The sequence below is a fragment of the Cyrtonyx montezumae genome, unplaced genomic scaffold, assembly GCF_038088225.1.
Source record: "Cyrtonyx montezumae isolate F1298 unplaced genomic scaffold, pur_monq_1.0 scaffold_20, whole genome shotgun sequence".
Taxonomy (NCBI): Eukaryota; Metazoa; Chordata; class Aves; order Galliformes; family Odontophoridae; genus Cyrtonyx; species Cyrtonyx montezumae.
The window spans coordinates 7,741,161-7,759,797 of NW_027071937.1; the positions used below are offsets into that span (position 1 = coordinate 7,741,161).

An 18,637-nucleotide genomic window follows, 5' to 3' on the forward strand; every position below is an offset into this window, starting at 1 on the left:
GGTTGCCCAGGCTGCATGTCCCCCCTGACCTGCACTCTCCAGGTGACAAACGGGGGGAGGGGTAAAACCTTCATCCCTCGGGAAGAGGAGGAAGGTTGTGGCTGGCAGAGCTAGCCATGCTCCATTTACCCCTCTCCCAGACTGCCTGACCACCCCAAGCCTCACCTCAGGTCCCCGGGGTCCTGCTGCCCCACGGGGTCCGGGGAAGCCCAGTGAGCCCATCTGGCCCCGCAGCCCAGGGGGACCCACAGCTCCTGGTGCTCCACGCAGACCCTGAGTGGGAGGAGGATAGGAATGGGTCAGCAGCACGGTGTGAGCACACACACAGCGTGGTGTGAGCACACAGCTGGATCTGGCTGCTTTCCCAGCCATGGCCCCATGCACCATACCTTGACTCCTTTGGCTCCCAGCTCTCCCTTGGCTCCACCGGGACCCCTGCAACCCTGATGTAAGAACAGCAGAGGGAAGGGCACTCTCAGAGCTCTTGGAAACCACTACCAAAGCTTGGTCAGATCCCATATTGGGCATTAATGCCCATTTGGGCATCATGGTGCAGGCTCTGCTCCCATCGGTGACCCCATCCCATGTCAGCATCTTGTCCTCGTTAGAGACTTATATAACAAAAACTGAAGCACTCCCACTGTCCTTGCCACCCCCAAAGCAGGTGGCAGAGCACTCTGCTCTCTTTGCCCACTCCTCATGGTACGGCACTTCAGACAAACCCAGAACTCCAATGCCACCTATTCCAATGTTAAACCTGAACACAGAGAAAGGGATGAAACTGGTGCTTGGGGCAGTGGCTCTCGCACACCCTGAGCCACGCACGGTGTGGGTGCCATCACTCACCCACTCTCCTTGGGTGCCCCTGGACCCTGGCAGGCCGATAAACCCCTTCAGAGAGAGACACGAAATGTGAGTTAGACAAAAAGAACACGACGCGGAAAGAACTTCACAGGCGGAGAGGAAGAGGTGTGGGGCTGCTGGGCATTGCTGCACAGTGCAATGGGGGTGCTGCAACGTGAGGATGGGGCACCCCCCCACTGTGCCATTCACCCCCCATGGACTCACCGCAGGTCCTTCCTGTCCCGGCTGTCCCCTTATTCCAGGGACCCCCTCTGTGCCCTGCAATGGGAACGCCAGCATCAGGCCACCCCAGGGCTGTGTTTGTACAACTGAGAGCAGCATGGCCCCCAGGGGAAGGGGGGTAACTCAGAGGGAAGCCCTTGAACCCAAGATCCAGCCCCACCAGAGGCCAAAACTGGGGGAGAAATTCTTACAGTGTCTCCTTTGGGACCGGAGGACCCCTCTATCCCAGCGGGGCCCTGCAGGGAAGCACGCAGGGATGGGGCTGAGCAGCTCCTTTCCCAGCATGTATGCACCTCGGCAGTGCACCCCCACATCATTTACCTGTGTACCCCCGAGGCCGGGGGGGCCACGTCGCCCCTGCAAGCCCTGTGGCCCCTGCAAAACAGTGGAGGGGTGAAAAGCTCCCAGCACCCCCAGCTGCCCCCGGACACCCCAGTGCTGTTTGAGAGATTTGCTCATTCTGACATACCTCGGGGCCGCGGGGGCCAGGCAAGCCAGGAGGACCCATCTCTCCCTGTGGAGCGAGCAAGGAAGGGACAGGGTGAGCCCAGCAGCTGGAAAATCCAAAGGATGGAGGAGGGAGCCCTGGCAGCCTCACCTGGGAGCCGTTGACTCCTTGGCACCCAACGGAGCCTGGCTGTCCTGGCTGCCCCTGCAAGGCAAGAGCAACGCTCAGAGCCAGGGCTGCGGGTGCTGAGCTGGGGACAGGGTCAGAGCACCCATGGCATTGCCCACTGCTTTGGGAAGCAGAGCACTGTGCTTACCATAGGGCCAGCAGGGCCCGGGGCACCCACTGAACCACCTTCTCCCTGAGGCAGGAGAGAACCAATGTTGTTTAGTGTGACTTTCTGCTTTGAGTCTTCACATCCCCAATTCCCCCTTCTTCTTCTTTCAAGGACTCTCCAGGTGACCATTGCCCCTCCATCCTTATTTCATCCCTGCCCCGTGACCAAACCACTTCTATTTCCCTTTTCTCTCTCCTACAAACCCCATTCTCTCCCGCTTGGATGCCTCCCAGTGCCTACACTATCAGCATGCTGAGAGCAGCACACAGCCCAGGTGCTGCCACAGCCTGGGGGTCACCCCAGGGCTCTTTGCTCTTTATGGGGCAGGGCTGCAGACCCAGAGAAAGAAAATCCCCTCACCTGTGGCCCTGCAGGGCCCTGGAAGCCTGTTACACCCTTCAGACCTGCCATCCCCTAGGACAGAAGGCAGAGGGCTCTTAACAAAGTGCTGTAGTCTCCTCTCTTGCAGTAGGGTGGAGGAAGGCACGGAGATCCCAAAGGCTGTTATACGTGCAAGGGGATGCCACCTCACCTCTCCGAAGCAAAGGCATTGCTTGTGGAAAGGGGAATGAGGATGCAGCAGGAAGGGAAGGAGCAATGTGCAAAGAGAAGGACACCCTGTGCTTCTGCATCAACTCACGTGAGCCCCGGCAGGACCGGGCAGACCGCTCTCCCCTTTCACCCCCTGAAAAAGCCGAGAGATGGAGGGGAGCACGGCCCCAGGGCAGGAGGCACAGGGAAGGCTGTGGGGGCAGGGACAGGCACCGCACCTTCACTCCCTTCTCGCCTTTCTCCCCAGCAGGTCCAGGGTCACCCAAGAAGCCCTGGAAGGGAACGAAGCCAGATGAGCTTCAAACAGAGCACTGCGAGCTAAAACACAGCCGCTGTGCCTCAAAGGAGCGTCAGTGCTGGGGAGAGGATGGGGACCCTCAAGATTGCACTACATGCACGAAAAGAAATAGCCACAGAGCTGGTCCCCAGCACACTGCTACCCTGCCCCGGCGACCCACGCTGCCCTGGACAGCAGCAGCCACGTACAGTGAGCCTAAGGGCAAGAGATTCTCCACCTGGACAACGAGACGATACAGGGGCACGAAGTATAGGCCAGAAAAGCATAGTGCAGCTCACCTCTTCTCCCTTCTCTCCAGCCAGCCCCCGGTCCCCACGGAAACCCTGCAGCCCCTGTGGAGATGAAGGAAGGGATGGACCCTGCACCGTGACAACTCCCAGCCCCACATTCCCTGGGGTCCCTGTGGGGTCTGGGCAGTATCACACACACTCACCTGCTCACCGGGCAGCCCACACAGCCCGGGTTTTCCCCCCAGACCGGGGGACCCATCCAAGCCAGGCTGCCCTGCACGACCTGGCCATCCCTGCATCCCTGGCTTGCCCTGCAGAGAGAACCAGCACCATGAGCCCCACTGCCAGCTGAGGGACGTGGGAATAGGCTGATGCGTGGGGACAGGAGAGCCAGAAGTCCACACTGTGATGAAATGGAGCTCTTGCTCTGACTGCAATGCCTCCAGCCAGTGAGCTCATCACCGGGTGCTGCTCCGGGCACCGCGAGCTCCATCCACAAACATGAACAGCAGAGACACAGCCAGAAGCAAACTGGGAGCTGGGGAGTGAAGTGGGAGGGAGCAGTTCGTGTGAAAGCCCTCTGTGTGTGTTGCTCAGCTCTGCGGCACTCCAGCTGTCCCCCATCCTTCCCACGTGCAGAGCTCAGGCTTGGGGCAGCTTTCTGCTCGTCCTCAGCTCACTGTTTTGAATTAAGGGAGGATAAAGCTCAATCTGGAACTGACAGAAGGCATTTCCCTTTGAACTGCTTTGACTCTTCGGATTCCCCACGAATTTTGGAACGCTTTCTCACTCCAGAAATCTAAGCTTAGAGTTTGGATAGCCGGGCTTTGAGGGGAGCACAGAAAGATGCGGTTTCTTTGGTGATTTTTCAAGCAAAGAACAGGTTTGGAAAACACAAAAGCTTGCCTGGGAAGGGTTATCTTTTTCCAGATGCTTGCCCTGTCCTATCCCAGCTGGCAGCACTGTCCCCACGCACGTCCCTGCTGCAAGGAGCAGGGCGGGCAGAGGACGCCTGGCAGTGGGGAGGGGATTTGCTCCAGCTCTGCACAGTGGTTCCATTTCTTGCTCAAGATCTTAAACTCTAAATTTCTCCACGAGCTTTTGGAGCTGAAGAAGTCCAACACAGGCACCAGCCCCACAACTTCATCCCACCCCACGTTCGAGCATCCCTAGCTGTGGGGTGGGTGGCACTCACCATGTACCCCTGCTGGCCTTTCTCCCCTGGCTCCCCTGGCTCCCCGCACGGCCCCTGTGTGCAAACACAAAAGGAGTCAGCAAAAGTTGGCTATGCCCCCAGGGTCATGCTGCAGAATGTACCATGCTGACGGGTTCTGGGGCCTGGTAGGTGTGGTTACAGGGAGAACAAGGAACAATGCACAAAGAGCCGTGCAAATCACATCCAAGGATGGATGCGCATCCGAGCGCCCTGAGGCTGCACCACACATGCCCCTCTGCCCCACTTGTGGCCCACCACTCAGCACCACTTGAGCACTCCTTGACTTGTTCCAGTGGCTCTCTGGATGAATGGACATTGTCCTTATCCAAATAGGTGGGCACACACAGGAGCAGCACCGGGATCCAGACCCACAGTGCTAGGGGATGGCGGAGAGGGACTGGGTCATGGAACTGAGACATCACCTGTCCATCAGCAGACCGCCAACACGCAAACCCTAAGGCTGGAATCCCAAGCCCAAGGCCTTGAATTACAGCTGATTTTGGGGGAGCCCAGGGTTGCTGAGGAACCCAAAGCGTCCATAGGAAAGCAGGGGCACCAGGAGGTGGCTGTGCTTACCGGCATGCCTGCTTTCCCTGGGTGCCCTGGGGGACCGGGGGCTCCAGGTTTTCTCTGCATTAAAGAAAAGGAGAAGCATTGGTAGAGCAGATCTTGGTGTCAGAGTGCTTGGATGGAGGAACTCCCCTCCCTGCCAAGCTGGCCATGCAGAGGGAAAGACAAACCTAGAATACTACTCACCGGCCAGCCAGCGTGCAGCAGCTGGTAAAATGAGGATTGCTGAAAGGAAGGGAGTAAACATCAAATAAAACTGTCCCCCCATTCCCTTTCTGCTGGGAAAAAACTACAACAGCAACAAACTTCAAAACTACAAGGTGTATTTCATGAGGGGGTGATAACATGCTGTTCTCTTATCCAGGTTGCAGGTGCCCAGGCTGAGAGATGAGGTTATCTTCATCCCTCGAGCCTGGGAATGCTGTTTTTCAACATAGCAGGGACTTGTCCTGCTGCATTGCTCCTGCTGCAGCCCTGCCATGTTCCCAGCAGCACAGCCTCTCTCTTTTCTTCTCCCCACCCCTACCAGGGGCTCTTTGTCACAGAGGAGACCACGTTGACTCAGTACACATAGATCATATCCAGCTCTGCCTTCATCAACCCCAGCACATTGCTGGTGTCACATCCACCCATTAACAGCTGTATGGGGCCACGTCCCTGCAGAAAGCCATACCTAAGGTGACTGTCTAGCCCCCTTTCCTCCCAGAGCACGACCCACAGACACTCAGGGGGCAAAACCCATCCGTCCTGAGTTGCAAGCTCAGACACATTGCTGTAGCAGTAGCTCCAAACCCACTGCATCCCACACTGCAACCCAAACCCAGTCCTGTCCCCACCAGACCCACACTGCAGGGGCCCATGTGCTCAGGTTTTACACAGCATCAACCTCGGGGGAAACCTCTTGGAGGAAGAAGCTGAGGAACTAATTACTGAGGGCAAACACAGAGCCTTCAGCTCATGGGAGCACTTCTAACAGCCAGCTGTGCTCGGGGGGCAGATGATGGATGGATGCATTTAACAAGCCCTAATGCCACGGCACTCATCTTGTCTGCTGAGAGTTGACCTTGAGCTGGTGCTGTTCTTTTCCCCTGCCAGGACTTTATGGGGGCTGGAGCAGAGCCAGCACGTCGCTCTGTCTCAAGTACCAGTGAACTTGAGTTCACTCAGGACGGGTTATTATTTTATGAGGTTCAAAAATACCCCAAATCCAACCTTTTGGAAAAAAAAAACAAAAAACCCATCTTCCACAAGAGGTGAGCTCTGGCTTTCTTTTGCTCTTAAGTTCCCTGCCCTTTGCCTTTAACACTATGGGGAGAGACAAAGAGAACAGCAGAGCTGCAGGCTGAGCTCCCTGCTCCTGGAGGAAGCTCTTGTTTTTTCCACTCTTCCTCTTTTTCACTCTGTGCTGTCTTGATGAAGCCTAACAAGGCCTGGATGCAGTGCTGAGCACCCTGCAGCCACCTCCCTGCCTCCAAGCCATCCCCAGCAGCAGGACAGGAGAACGTGGAACCTTAGGGAGGGAGAAGGCCCACAGCATCTTCCCTCTCCTCCCATATCTCCACCCTGCCAGCCTCCCCTCCACATCCCTGCTCCTCCCTGCCAGCCAGGGGAAGATGGAAAGGATGGAAAAACCCTTCTGAAACATTAAAAAAGAAGGAAAAAAGAACAAAACCGAAAACTAAAAGCTACAAATGGGGAACTCAGTGCCCGCCCCGAAGCCCTCGTGCAGTTCTCACTGTGAAGCTCAGCCAGTCCTCGTGGGAGTTTCTCCAGAGGACAACAGTGGGGACACCAGGGATGCCCGTGGGGCCTGGGTGCCCTGGGGGTCCCATCCGCCCCATGGCTCCGGCGCGACCCTAAGAAAGAAAAAGCAGCTCTGTAACTCAGCCTGGGGTTTGGACGCTCGTCACAGGTTGGGCACAGGTCCTGTCCGGGATATTCTGTCGTGTGATTGCTGGGGGTGCAATTGCAAATTGATGTCAGTACTGTGTGGCTGCATATCCCCAGGTGATCTGAGCTAAAGTTGCTTCATGAGACTCAAACACCCAGCAAAAAGAGTGCTCTCCCCTTCCAAGTGCACGCAAGGAGCCACCACACTGCAGCATCAGATGCTCGCTCTGCTATGTTGATCTAAAACAACTCAGACCAGCAGTGGTGCTTCCCCAGACCCGTGGCATCATCTCACAGCTCCATCCTTTTTCTTAGATACTCACTTTGTCTCCTTTGGGCCCCACCAGCCCACGTCTCCCAGGGCACCCCTGCAAGGAAAGAAGAGCTGTGTCACCCAGCCTCGTTGCCCTCTCCAGCAGAGAGTGAGCCAACAGGCTGGATATAAGAAGGTTTTTACACCCAGGGTGGAGAGGCACTGACACAGGTTGCCCTGCAAACAGCCACGGTCTGGCTGGTCAGGGCTCTGAGCACGTGTTGGAGCTGTGGGCGTCTCTGCTCACTGCATGGAGTGGGACCAGATGGCCTTTAAGAGTCACTTCGGACCCAAACTATGCTACTGTGACCACCTGAGCCCTGCAGCCTGAGGTTGGAAGTACTGAGTTGCTCTGGTTATCAAGGATACAGCCACGTGCTCGCTGTAACCAAGGCAGCCCTAGCTGTGTGCCCCGAGCTGTGGTGCTGAGCAATGTGTCACCAAAGGGATGCTCATCCCCCGCAGTGCCCTTGGCAGGTCTCAGGCACAGTCACCATCCCAACACATTTCTGGAGGTGAAGATGCCCGAGGTGAAGCAGCTCAGGGGTGTGTGTTATGGGACACACATCAGGCCACCAACCCCACAGGAAGGCAAAGCCAAAGGTATCCAAAAGAAAAATCCTACATTTGTTTTTGGGGTATTATGGAGACGGGGAAGCAAAAGACAGTGACTATGGGCTGACATACTGCAGGGACTTCTCTTCATCTACCGTGGAGCTGCAAGCAGCCTACACCACCCGTCCATCCATTCCCATTGCCCCCACAACTCACCGGCAGCCCTGGGGGTCCTGGCAGCCCTGGGGGGCCTGGCTTCACACGAGCCCGATACCCACGTGCTGATGGCAAGATGGGGTGCCCCAGGGGGTTGGGAGAATGCTCTGTGTCACCCACAACTATCCCTGAGGGACCCCTGGGTGCAGCTGCCTGGTGTCTTGAGGGGGACACTTTGGAGGAGGTAATGGGCTTGGAGGCATCGCCATGTTCGATGGGTGGCAGGCGGAGGAGGGTGTCTGCATCGCTCTTCAGCTTCTCCGTGGTGATGTTCTCCGGCCCAGGGTCGGAGGCTTGCTCCTTCTTGGCTGATGGCCCTGGGAGGACAAAAGCACTGTGAGGGACCTGGCACTGCCATGATGCTCAGGAGAAAGGGAGGAGCCTGAACTCACTGCGGCGGCCGATGATCCGTGGTCTGCTCCTGCTGACCGCTGGCCTACCAGGGCCAGTGATTTTATTATAGGTGGAGTTCAACAGCTCAAAGCCTTCATCCTCGATAGAAAGGCTTCCCTCTTCTTCCTCCTGCTGCTCCTCAGCCGTTGGCACCTCAGCAGCAGAGAACAAAGTCCGGGCGCTCCCATCTGGGTGCAGGATGAGGGCATCCTCCCACGTCCAAGGTGACCCCAAGGTCGAATCTGAACGGGAGAACTTGGAATCCTGAGAAGGAAGAAGGGAAAACAATGAAATCTGATGTTTTCTCTCTTTTTTAACCCTGCAAGTTGTCCCATCAGGGCTCCACGTGTCACTCTGCACCAATACCCAGTCCTTGACCAACGTGCACTGTCTTTCAGCATCCAAAGCAGTGCAGGACACTGAAAGGTTTCCAGGCAGTTCCCCAATTTCGGGAGTGTTCATCAGGGTCAGGTGGGTTAGTTCAGCCACCTGAGTTAGTTATTTTAACACGGATTTGTTTGTGAGCATTTCCCTCTGTCCCACAGCACCTGCTTGAAGCTCACTTTGTAGGATGCAACCCAACACAGGGCACCAGTGAGAGCCCGCGGGAGCTGAGCCCCGGCTGCTGGCTCAGGGGTCTGATGCAAGGCGGTTGAAGAACAGAGCTTGTGAGCAGTCACTAGAGGGAGACACAGGTCCGTGATTGCCTTGTGGGTTGGGGAAGGGAGCGCGATGTGCGAGGATGCAGCGAGCATCCTTCCCATCTTCCCTCCGCGTGCATCTGCTTTTGGTTGAAGCTGTCACTCGTCTGTGGTTCTGCTCGGCACCACGGATCCAAAGCACATGCACTGCTGGGAGTGAGTCGGGTGGGTAGCAAATCCATCCTGGTGGAGCAATGTCACCACCAAAAACAGTGGTTCAGAGGCAAGGACAAGGTGGAATGGTTGGCTCTGGCCGAGCCCAGTTCAGAAGGACAATTGGAGGCAGAGGGGCTCAAAAGGCATCAGAGCATTTTCAAAACATCTGCAATGCTTCGCTTTCAATTGTGAAAACAATGGGAGGAATTCACACCAGGTCACATCCATCCCATGTTATCTGACCCCTCTTTGTCCAATCACTGCATCTACAACTGAGTGAGGGCTGGGGCCAGTCCTCTGCTCCCATAGCTCTCACATTTTTTCTGAGCCAAGACAGTCTCTGAGCATAGAGGCTTAGGGGAGAGCAGGAATATTTCTTCCTCCACCTTCGACACCCTGGGGATGCATAGCTGGTGAGAGGCTGCCTGCTCCAACACAGACAGATACACACCACACACTGACTAAGCAGGACCAAGTCCCATTCTCTGAAGCCACCCACGTCACACTTCTGCTTTAACCAGAGCCAGGAATAATGCCAAGAGGTGTGATCCAGCCCCTCCCCCACTGACTCAGAGGCAGTGCTCACATTGCGGTGCCAACGCTCATCTAACCCCTCCAATCCTGTGCAGTGCCCACACACAGCAACGCCGGCTGTGCTGAGGACCAGTCAGAATTCCCAGCATGAGCAAATTTACCCAAACCACAATGATAACTGTATTTTTAAGAGTAGAATCATAGGATTACTTTGGTTGGAAAATGACATTCAAGAGCGTCAGCTCAACCTGACCTACTGAGTCCCATCACTAAGCCACGTCCCTTAGGGCTACAGAGCTGATGCAATGTGGGATCACAGCATCACTAAAGTTGGAAAGACCACTGAGATCTTGGTCCAGCCATCAACCACTGACCCATTCCTGTATAGGCAAGTAGCAACCAAGCACTGAGGAGCAGGAGGTGAGGGGCTGTGATGAGTCCAAAACACAAGAAGCAAAGGAAACAAAGACAGCAAGAGGGAAAGCAAGGTCTGGAGGAGCCTGAGTGAAACACAAGGAGGTGGAGGGAAGTGAAAAAGAAAAGGCCCCGTGCTAAGTCACCTGAGAAATGCACCTGGAAGGGACAGGCTGCAGGGAAGCAGCACTCAGTGCTGTGACACCAGAGGTCTGACCAGCACCGCTCCACCAGTCACCTCCAACCCACAGCTCCCAGCTCCTGATGGGAGGAGTTCCTCTGTATTAACATCCTAGCCTATCAAAACACTGTGATTAGCAGCCACTAGCTCAATTTCCCCCCTGAACAATGCAGTCTGTGGGCCGTGTAATTTGTTAGCAAACCACAGCAAATTGGGGTCAGCCTGATGCACGCTCTGACATCTGTCCAGCAAAGATTTAATGCTCTTTGTAAACCTCCACCTCCAGCACCTGGCAGCCTGAAGAAGAGCTAATAAGTAGGAGAGGGGATGGAAATGCATCTCAGGGGGTGAAGGGGGCTTGGAGGAGTAGTGGCACCACACAACAGATGATCTCTTCCTGCAGCCAGGCACGGTAATCAAACCCACAGCTTCTGCAATCACAGCTGCATGATTCAATTTGGGGTATGGCACGCAGTAAATCCGACAAGAAATGAGAGCCAGTGGGGGTGGGGACCTGGCATCTTTGTAAGTTCAAATTAAAATAGTTCTAGCATTGGCTATTTTGCATTTTGGGGTGCAGATTCTTCAGCCTTGGACGGAGAAAAATGTTATTTTGTGAGTGAAGCATCATTAATGGACAGACTACGCGGGACATGAAGAGAGAGCTTTGCACTCTGACCCTCCTGGGAGCCAGACACCATCTCCTACTCCCAGCCCAACCCCTCCCCCAACCCCCGGGGCCATTGGGACCCATTCAATTCACAACAGCCCCACTCTTCAGGCAAGTTGCCTTCTAGCCAAGGCCTTAGCTAATTAATAAAAGTCAGTTAGGGAAATGAAATGTCCTGTCAGAGCCATAAAGAGGAACGTTCAGGTGCTCACTGCTGTTTTGAGACACGCACTGGGCAAGGAGCACTGCATGTTTGTTACGTGGGTGTCCAGTTGGCTTTTGCTGTTAAAATGTCAAAAATGCAGAGCCACTTGATGCCCAAATCATCACACAATCACTGCAGTCAGGAAAGACCTCTAAGGTCACCAAGTCCATCCATCATCCCATCACCACCATGGCAGTTTCAGCATTGCTTTGGGGGCTTTCTGACCAAAAACTGCTTTGAAATAAAGCTTTAATGGTGAGAATTAAAGCACTTCAGCTTTCCAACAAGACCACTACTCCTCATTCTCACTATATATATATATAATTTTTCATCCAAAACGAAAGCATTCATTTCCTTAAAACACAATTTTGCAATAACTGAGACCATGAAACAAGCCAGCTACGGTCAGGAGAACTTACACTTCATTCTGTATGTCTTACAGAGGGGGAAATCAGAGTGCTAGCAGCACCTCTGCTTTGTGCAGCGTCACAAGGAGGGGATGATTCAGCCCACGAAGCACACGGACATCGTTAGCCAGAAACCCCCCAGCAAGCAGAGGACAGAAGAAGGTTAGACATAAAGAGATGCTGAGATCTCGCCTCGAAAAAACCTCCACAAAGCTGTGGGTTTAAAGGCAGGTGCTTCAAAGGAAAACTGCTGGCTTGCAAGGGCTGGAGGAGGACTGAATGGCAGAATGCTAAAATCAAATCCAGCCTCATTTTCAATGGCAAAGGAAAGGCATCTAGGCAATGGTGGATGGCATCAAGGGAGGAGACAGCAGGGCAGAGCAGTGAGTCACTGCTATTACACTGTGTACAGGAACCAGAGTCAAGGGGACTCTGCAGTGCAACACTGGAATCCCTAAAAAATGCTGGCCTGTGATTTTTATGTTCATCTCTAACGTCTGACATGGGAAAGTCCTGAGATAGAGGCTCCCATCTGGCGAGCTCAGGGGAAATGTCCGACTTTCTGAGCTGAAAGTTATGGGTCCCTTACGTGCCAGCAATCACAGCTGAGTTATGTGGGCTCTTTGTAAACAGAACAAAGTGCCAAGATCAATAGCATCCCTGCCCGCTCCTTTATAACAGACAAATTTAGAGTGAGAAAACCAAGATGCACACACAGGGAACTGCATTAGAACAGTTCTGAGTTGCCCACCAGAACGGGACAAAAGGCACTGGGGTGTGAAATGCCCGAAAGGACATCTGGGAAGTAGGGAACCAGCAGGAATTGAGAGCAGACATTGGGGGTATATTATAAAAGAGAAGTAAGGGGAATAGACGGGCGACAAGCAAAGTGCATCCTGACTTGCAGAGGAGCAACCTCAGCACAGGGCAGCAGCAGCCACCAAAATATCCCAACGAGAGCACCGAGGTTTGGTTTGGATCAGAAAACTGGGGAAGGCCCAGGGGACTGGGAACAGGCTTCATGTTGTGTCAATGTGCCAAAAAAACAAGGCAAACAGGAGCCCTAGAGCAATTACAGAGCTTGTCCTCAAAGGAAGCTCATGCTGGGTAGCGGAGCAACTGATGTGGAGCTTGGTAATAACAAGATCACAGATAATGCAATTCAGGCTATAGTTTTTAAAGGAGTTCTCATGTAACCTGAAGGGTATTTTGCCCAAGGAGATCAACAGCATTTTGCTGACACAGATAACGATGTCAGTGCCACAGTCCCTGATTTCTGTCGGGCTCTTTGTGGACAGATACCACCATCCAGAATGGAGATTCACTCAGTGAGCAGCAAGCAGGTCAAAGCCCAGCATGGGGCACGTCCGTCCTCAGGAGTGCAGACAAAACTGTGCCGTGCTGCCCTCATTTTATGCTAGGTCGGACCAGGTAGAGTGTAATTCAAAGCTTCACACCTTACCAGGAAATAGACTTTTGTGAATAGAAGCCTTTTCTATCCAGCAGACAAAGGTACAATACGATTTACAAGTCATGATAAAGACTATTCCAAACTTCTTTTTTTTCCCCAATGCATTCAACCACCAATGCCCTGGAGGAGCCTTCTGGGATGCACTCAGTCCCAGGAAGGTTGAAAACCAGGAACAAGTTTTCTCCTAAGTGAGGAGATTTGCTTTACACTCCTGAAACGTTTCTTGATATGAGCAACAACCATCAACCTCACAAAGCTCTGACTGCAGATCCCCAATCTTGGAACTGTCAGTGCTATCGAACAAATCCACTGCCCTCACCCACTCACGCCTTCATCCACTGCCTCTGTAGCTCTCCATAATTAATCAGCCCTAATGAGGGATTTGGGAATTTACTGATACACTTACGTACTTCTGAATGAACAAAGGCACAGGAAGCATAACTCCAAAGCGCAGCACTGGACGCCCCAGATCTGCTCTTCATTATTTCATACTGCAACGCGTTAGTAGCGCATTTTTTCTCTAACATCAAAGATCCCAAGGCGTCTCTGGACCCGATTAAGTGCTCCAAAACCAAACTCATCCCAAACCCAGGATATCACTGGCCTTCCCCTGTGACCACAAACTCCACTAGTTCCACCACAGCAGCATCCCATCCATCAGGACACCAGGATGGAAGCGCGAACCATCCCTCAGTGCTCCAAGGCAGTGCCTGGGAGGGAAATACAGAGGACTCCTTATAGCTTTATCATACAAAACAAATCCCATTTTACATTTGCTGGCTGGCTTCCCTCTCTGGATGACTGTTTTCATGGACTTGAACAACAAATGGTGACTGGAAATCCCAAATGAAACAAACAAAACAGTGTGAGACACCAGGAGGGCGTGCAGAGGGGCATCCCCTGAGCATCACTCCTGCAGTGCAGAGCCGTACCTGAGCCGATGAGTCCAGGATCTCATTGGTTTCTTCTGGCACCTGCACAGTTGGAGAGAAAGAGGGACAACATGAGTGCTGAACTCAGCACCTGGCTGAGGGTTGAGGGCTCTCCCTGGGCTGAGGACAGCCTGGGTGCTCTGTGTCCTTGGGGATCAACTGTGTGACTGTTGGGAGCCGATGCACTTCTTGAAAGATTACTGAATAGGCTGATTTCAATTTTCCACCATTGCTGACAACACAGAAGAAGAAAACATCTGAAAGGATGATGCAATGCAGCAATCTTGCTGGGTGTGAGCAAGAACTTCAAAGTGATGCCCATATCCTGGTGACAGCTTTCCCCCACTGCTATAACGGAGCTCCAGCTGCAATACTCCACAGCTGCTCTGAATTTCCCTGAGTATCACACATGGCACACGCAGCTGTGCACACACCCAGGCTTGCTTTGGCTCAGAAACTCTTCCTCTGCCTCGTTCTCCCCTTTGCACCAAACCCAGCTATGACATCAAGGGACAGCCCTCATCCCACGTGCTAATCACCACCACCACCACGAGCTCCCAGCATCTCAGCCCAAAGCAGGCATCCAGAGCCTCCCAAGCATTATCTCCCAGTTTTCCAGCTACACGAACCCCTGGCCATGCTGCAGAGTTGTCCCTCGGAGGAAGACTGAGGCCAGAGGAGTGTGCACATGTCACGGTGTGGCTGTGGCAGTGCTCGCTGGCCGCTGCTGAATCCCCCATCACAAATGTCAGCTGCTGCAGAGTACCCTGTGGGGGAAGGAAAACAGATATTTACCCGCACGCTTCCTCCAGAGGAGAGGGGAAAGCCTGTGGAGCTGCCAGCATCCTGCAGCCAGGGGCTTCTTGCAGGCTGGGTTGAGTACTCAGCATCAACAAGCTCCCCACCAAACCCACAGCACACCAACTGCAAAGTGACTTCCAAGTCAGGCTGGACGGGGCTCTGAGCACCTGATGGAGCTGTGGGTGTCCCTGTGCATTGCAAGGAGTGGAACCAGATGGCCTGTAAGGGTTCCTTCCACCTCAAACGATTTCCTCAAACAAAGACCCCATCCCCAAACACAGCTGTGCCCAGCCCTCACCTCAAAGGGGATCTCAAAGGACTCCACCAGACCTCCGATGACAAGCAGCCCCTCGGTGCCCACGCCCATCCCCAGGTAGCCAGGCCAGCTGGCTCTCTCCACCAGCCGGCAGTCCACGTACAGCTCCAGGCTCTCCTGGGAAATGCTGAGAGCAACTCGGTGCCAGCGCCCATCGCTGAGCTGGGGAACTGGGAACCTGTGTCACCCAGAGGGAAGGGAAGAGGCAGAACATGAAACTTGGGTCCTACACAATGCAGGATGAGGCATCACCCTTCCAGCTCCCGGGGCTCCTCCATCCTTAGTGTGGATGCTAAGGATGGTACAAGAGACATCAGTGTTACTGTTGGAAATAAGCACTGTTGTTTCCCTGCAGCCTGGGGGAAATGGGAGTTTCCAATGGATTTGGAAGCCTCAGTGAAAAATGATGTCTTGGAAACTATTGCTTTTTGTTTCTCTTGCACCTTGGTTTATCCCCAGTCATTCTACAGGGCAAACTGCAGGCTACCAAAGCAATGACAAAGGCAACAATGATCCAGGGTGTCCTCTACCAGGACATCAGTGCTGTGGGCAGAGTGGTTTGGCTCCAGCAGAGCAGGAATGTCTCAGAGGGTTCAGACACAGCAGCAAACAGTATCTCTAAGTATCACTTACTCATAGTGCCTCTTCCTTGTGGTGACAAAGACCAAGCCATATGGGCTAACCCGGATCTGGAAGAGCACGTGGCTCCGATGGCTCAGGATGGTCACCAGGCTGGTGTCCTCCTGCAGTGAGTACCTGAGCTTCATCAGCACGCTCAGCTCGTCTGCAAACCTGGCAGGAAGAAATATGGCATCTTGCAGCATGAAGTGGGTCACAGTACAAAAGAACTCAGCGAGAACAATAATAACAATAACAAAACCCAAGAGCAAACAGCCCTTCAGGATGTGAGGTTGGATACCCAGCCTGGAACAGCCAGGACACAACGAGCACTGTCCACACCACTTCTTGCCTCTGTCTCACGGGCAATCTCAGCACCCACCTGTCCCCAAACACCTCCTGTGTAGGAATGCTGAGGGTGGAGTACTGCCCAATTTGCAGAGTGCTGCAGTTGGCCTCGTCGTAGCCGAAGGAAACGTTGCTGAGGTTCTGTGTGTAGGAAATCATTTTGTTCAGCAGGTTCACTTCATCTGTGTGGGGAGAGAGGAGAGATGGTCACAGCAGCTGAGCTGCCCTCGGTCTGCTCTCGTCATTCTTCCTGTTGGGAGGGGTAATGCAGCTGAAACCTCATCCAGGATGAAAATACAGTTTGGGGAAATTAAATGTTCACAGATCGAGCCGACAGCTCTGACAATGCCAGCAGCAGACAGCTGACATGTCTGAAATGGAACGTGCCCTCTGGGAGCAGTGCCCCGAAGTCATGGAGGGCCATTCCCACCCCAGCAGCAGCAGTACCTTTATGGAAGTAGAGTTGGGTGCTGTGAAGCAGAGCATGGGATGAACAAGTCCTTAAGCACAGGTCCCAGCTCAGCTGGAAAGCTGCTCAGCCCTTTCCCAAATTTCCTGGTTGGAGTTTGCCCACTTTCAATACAGAATTGTACCAGGGAGAGGAATTATGCTACTGGATCCCCCAGAAAGGCAGCTGCACTGGCCGGGCTGCAGGGCACCCTCCTCCCAGAGCACAGCTTGTTGAAATACCAAGAGCTACACCTTGCTCGGGAGCTGTGCATCACACAGTTCCCTTCCCCAGCAGCTGAGAAGTTGGGAACAGAGCAGCAACGGCTTCAGACCAGCAAGAGTGCAGGGCTGAGCTCCATGGAGACAGCAGCAGCTCCGGACCCTGAAGTGGTGCCAGATCTGCAGAGCTCATCAGTGCTGAACATGAACATGCATGTGTGCAGCACTGGGAATTAACCTGGGACCAAACACAGATGAGAGGAAAAAAAGAATAGGGATGATGGTCCCTTCCCATATCCCCCGTGGGTGTGAGTGGTGTGCTCCATCCCCAGGCTCCCATCCCTGCAGGTGACAGATGGACCAGCACGAAAGCAGGGGATGCTGCCATTTGAAAGGCTGCCCTACACAAACTGCAGCTGAGGATTCACTATAACACATAGCGTGGTTAAATGCAAGCTTTCACGGGGAGGGCAGGGGCTTAACGCATGACTTGAGCATGTGATGGATGTTAACCACATTCCATGAAAACACGCAGGGTGAAGTGAAGCACGTGTCTTCCTAAATAAAGCAGCAGCAAAGCCTTAGCACCAAAGCCCCTGTTCACAGCTTCTTCCCAGGACCAACCCAGGGTCACTCCCACCCTGGCACTGCAGGGTTTCTGCTTGTTAAGGGAACATCACGGGCTTGCTCCATGTTTCAGAGCAGGTTATTTTTTCTCTCTTTGCATTACACTCCCTGGGAACCAGCACAGCCCAGAGGTGTGCCCAGGACCAACGTCACTGTCCCTGCCTTCATACAAAGGCACTTTGAGAAATGGTTGTGAAGCTGAACAATAAACCTCAAGAAAAGTACACGTCCCTGTTACACAATGAAACTACTTGAAAGAAAGCAAATGGAAGCGCTCTCAGAAGTTATAAACAAATTTCATCTCCAGTGTTAAGCACCAGCATACATAGGATGGCAAGGTGAGGAGACATTAAGGCAAGGGGCCTGCACACACCCAGCACTGCTTGGACTTTCCCAATGCACCTGTACCACTTAAGCTCCTGTCTTCAACACAAGGCTTCCCCCCCTTCATTGTTGTTTTTTATTTTTTGCTACCAGACAGCTAAAATCCCTCAAGAGCAAGAGGAGGAACAGAAAACCCTGAGCATGCTTTGGTCTATTTGGGGACCCAGGGACAACCCCAAGGCAAAGCTTCAGGCAGGGCTGAAAGATGAGCACCTTCTGCTTTGCCAGCCCTGCTCTTCAATGGGGTAGAGGCTGTGGGTGGAGGTCCCAGGTGAGGTTGCTCAGGGCCATCATGGCCCATCTGTGCTCTCAGGGCCCCTCCTCTCCCATCCCATCTCATCCCATCCCATCCCATCCCATCCCATCCCATCCCATCCCATCCCATCCCATCCCATCCCATCCCATCCCATCCCATCCTGGTCCTGCAGTACAGGTGTCAGGAATTAAAACACCCACCCCTTCTTGGCCCATCTGCACACACAGAGCATCTGCTCAGATTGAAGTCCTCTCCAAGGACGGGATGTGAGGGGAAAAATAGATGATATTAAACAACGGAAAACATAATTGGAGGCCTGGGAGAACTCATGGCAGGATCTGTCAGAGTCGATCACTTCCTCAGGATGCAGCACCACTGCTTGGGATGTGAGCTGACAGGGCTGGATGAGGCCTGCAGACAGCCCCAGCTTGTTGGCCAGGCACAGAGTGCACGGCCCCAGGGATCCTCTCTCCAATTTCTGAGTGCCTTATGGAAATAGTGTGCTAAAAGTCTGCATGGGCTCATAGTCCTCGTGCTTCTGCGGCGTTTCCAAACTCTGAGTTGGAGAAACTTGTACATCACAAATAAACAATAATAACATTAAGTGGAAATGGAAGTGATGCATTAAATGAGGGAAGAAGAGGCATTACGTGCCAGGACAAGGTTTTCCTGGCCCCTCTCACCACCGACACCACCGCCCTGGCACATTCACAGCCCATAACCAATGGCTTGAGCCAGGTGGCCCTCCCAGTGCTCCTCCACTCTCTGGCATGTCTGTTTTGCTCTTCAGTGCAAACTGCTTGTGAGCTGAGCAGGGCTGTGCATTGTGCACACGCTGCTGGG

General features: G+C 53.6%; 1 protein-coding gene across 1 annotated transcript in view; it reads right to left on the reverse strand.

Moving 5' to 3' along the window:
* Nucleotides 1–18,637, reverse strand: part of LOC136049158 (collagen alpha-1(I) chain-like) — a 43,679-nt gene that overhangs the window by 11,369 nt on the left and 13,673 nt on the right. Inside the window, exons 2-27 of the mRNA XM_065737198.1 lie at nucleotides 15,893–16,040; nucleotides 15,526–15,684; nucleotides 14,875–15,070; nucleotides 14,405–14,542; nucleotides 13,776–13,817; nucleotides 8,104–8,368; nucleotides 7,712–8,028; nucleotides 6,951–6,995; nucleotides 6,474–6,593; nucleotides 4,924–4,962; nucleotides 4,744–4,797; nucleotides 4,147–4,200; nucleotides 3,155–3,262; nucleotides 3,000–3,053; nucleotides 2,642–2,695; nucleotides 2,512–2,556; nucleotides 2,232–2,285; nucleotides 1,851–1,895; nucleotides 1,685–1,738; nucleotides 1,556–1,600; nucleotides 1,408–1,461; nucleotides 1,278–1,322; nucleotides 1,069–1,122; nucleotides 847–891; nucleotides 390–443; nucleotides 166–273 (exon numbers count right to left, since the gene is read on the reverse strand). Coding sequence (XP_065593270.1) covers nucleotides 166–273; nucleotides 390–443; nucleotides 847–891; nucleotides 1,069–1,122; nucleotides 1,278–1,322; nucleotides 1,408–1,461; nucleotides 1,556–1,600; nucleotides 1,685–1,738; nucleotides 1,851–1,895; nucleotides 2,232–2,285; nucleotides 2,512–2,556; nucleotides 2,642–2,695; nucleotides 3,000–3,053; nucleotides 3,155–3,262; nucleotides 4,147–4,200; nucleotides 4,744–4,797; nucleotides 4,924–4,962; nucleotides 6,474–6,593; nucleotides 6,951–6,995; nucleotides 7,712–8,028; nucleotides 8,104–8,368; nucleotides 13,776–13,817; nucleotides 14,405–14,542; nucleotides 14,875–15,070; nucleotides 15,526–15,684; nucleotides 15,893–16,040 — 2,396 coding nt within the window. The remainder of the gene's footprint in view (nucleotides 1–165; nucleotides 274–389; nucleotides 444–846; nucleotides 892–1,068; nucleotides 1,123–1,277; nucleotides 1,323–1,407; nucleotides 1,462–1,555; nucleotides 1,601–1,684; nucleotides 1,739–1,850; nucleotides 1,896–2,231; nucleotides 2,286–2,511; nucleotides 2,557–2,641; nucleotides 2,696–2,999; nucleotides 3,054–3,154; nucleotides 3,263–4,146; nucleotides 4,201–4,743; nucleotides 4,798–4,923; nucleotides 4,963–6,473; nucleotides 6,594–6,950; nucleotides 6,996–7,711; nucleotides 8,029–8,103; nucleotides 8,369–13,775; nucleotides 13,818–14,404; nucleotides 14,543–14,874; nucleotides 15,071–15,525; nucleotides 15,685–15,892; nucleotides 16,041–18,637) is intronic.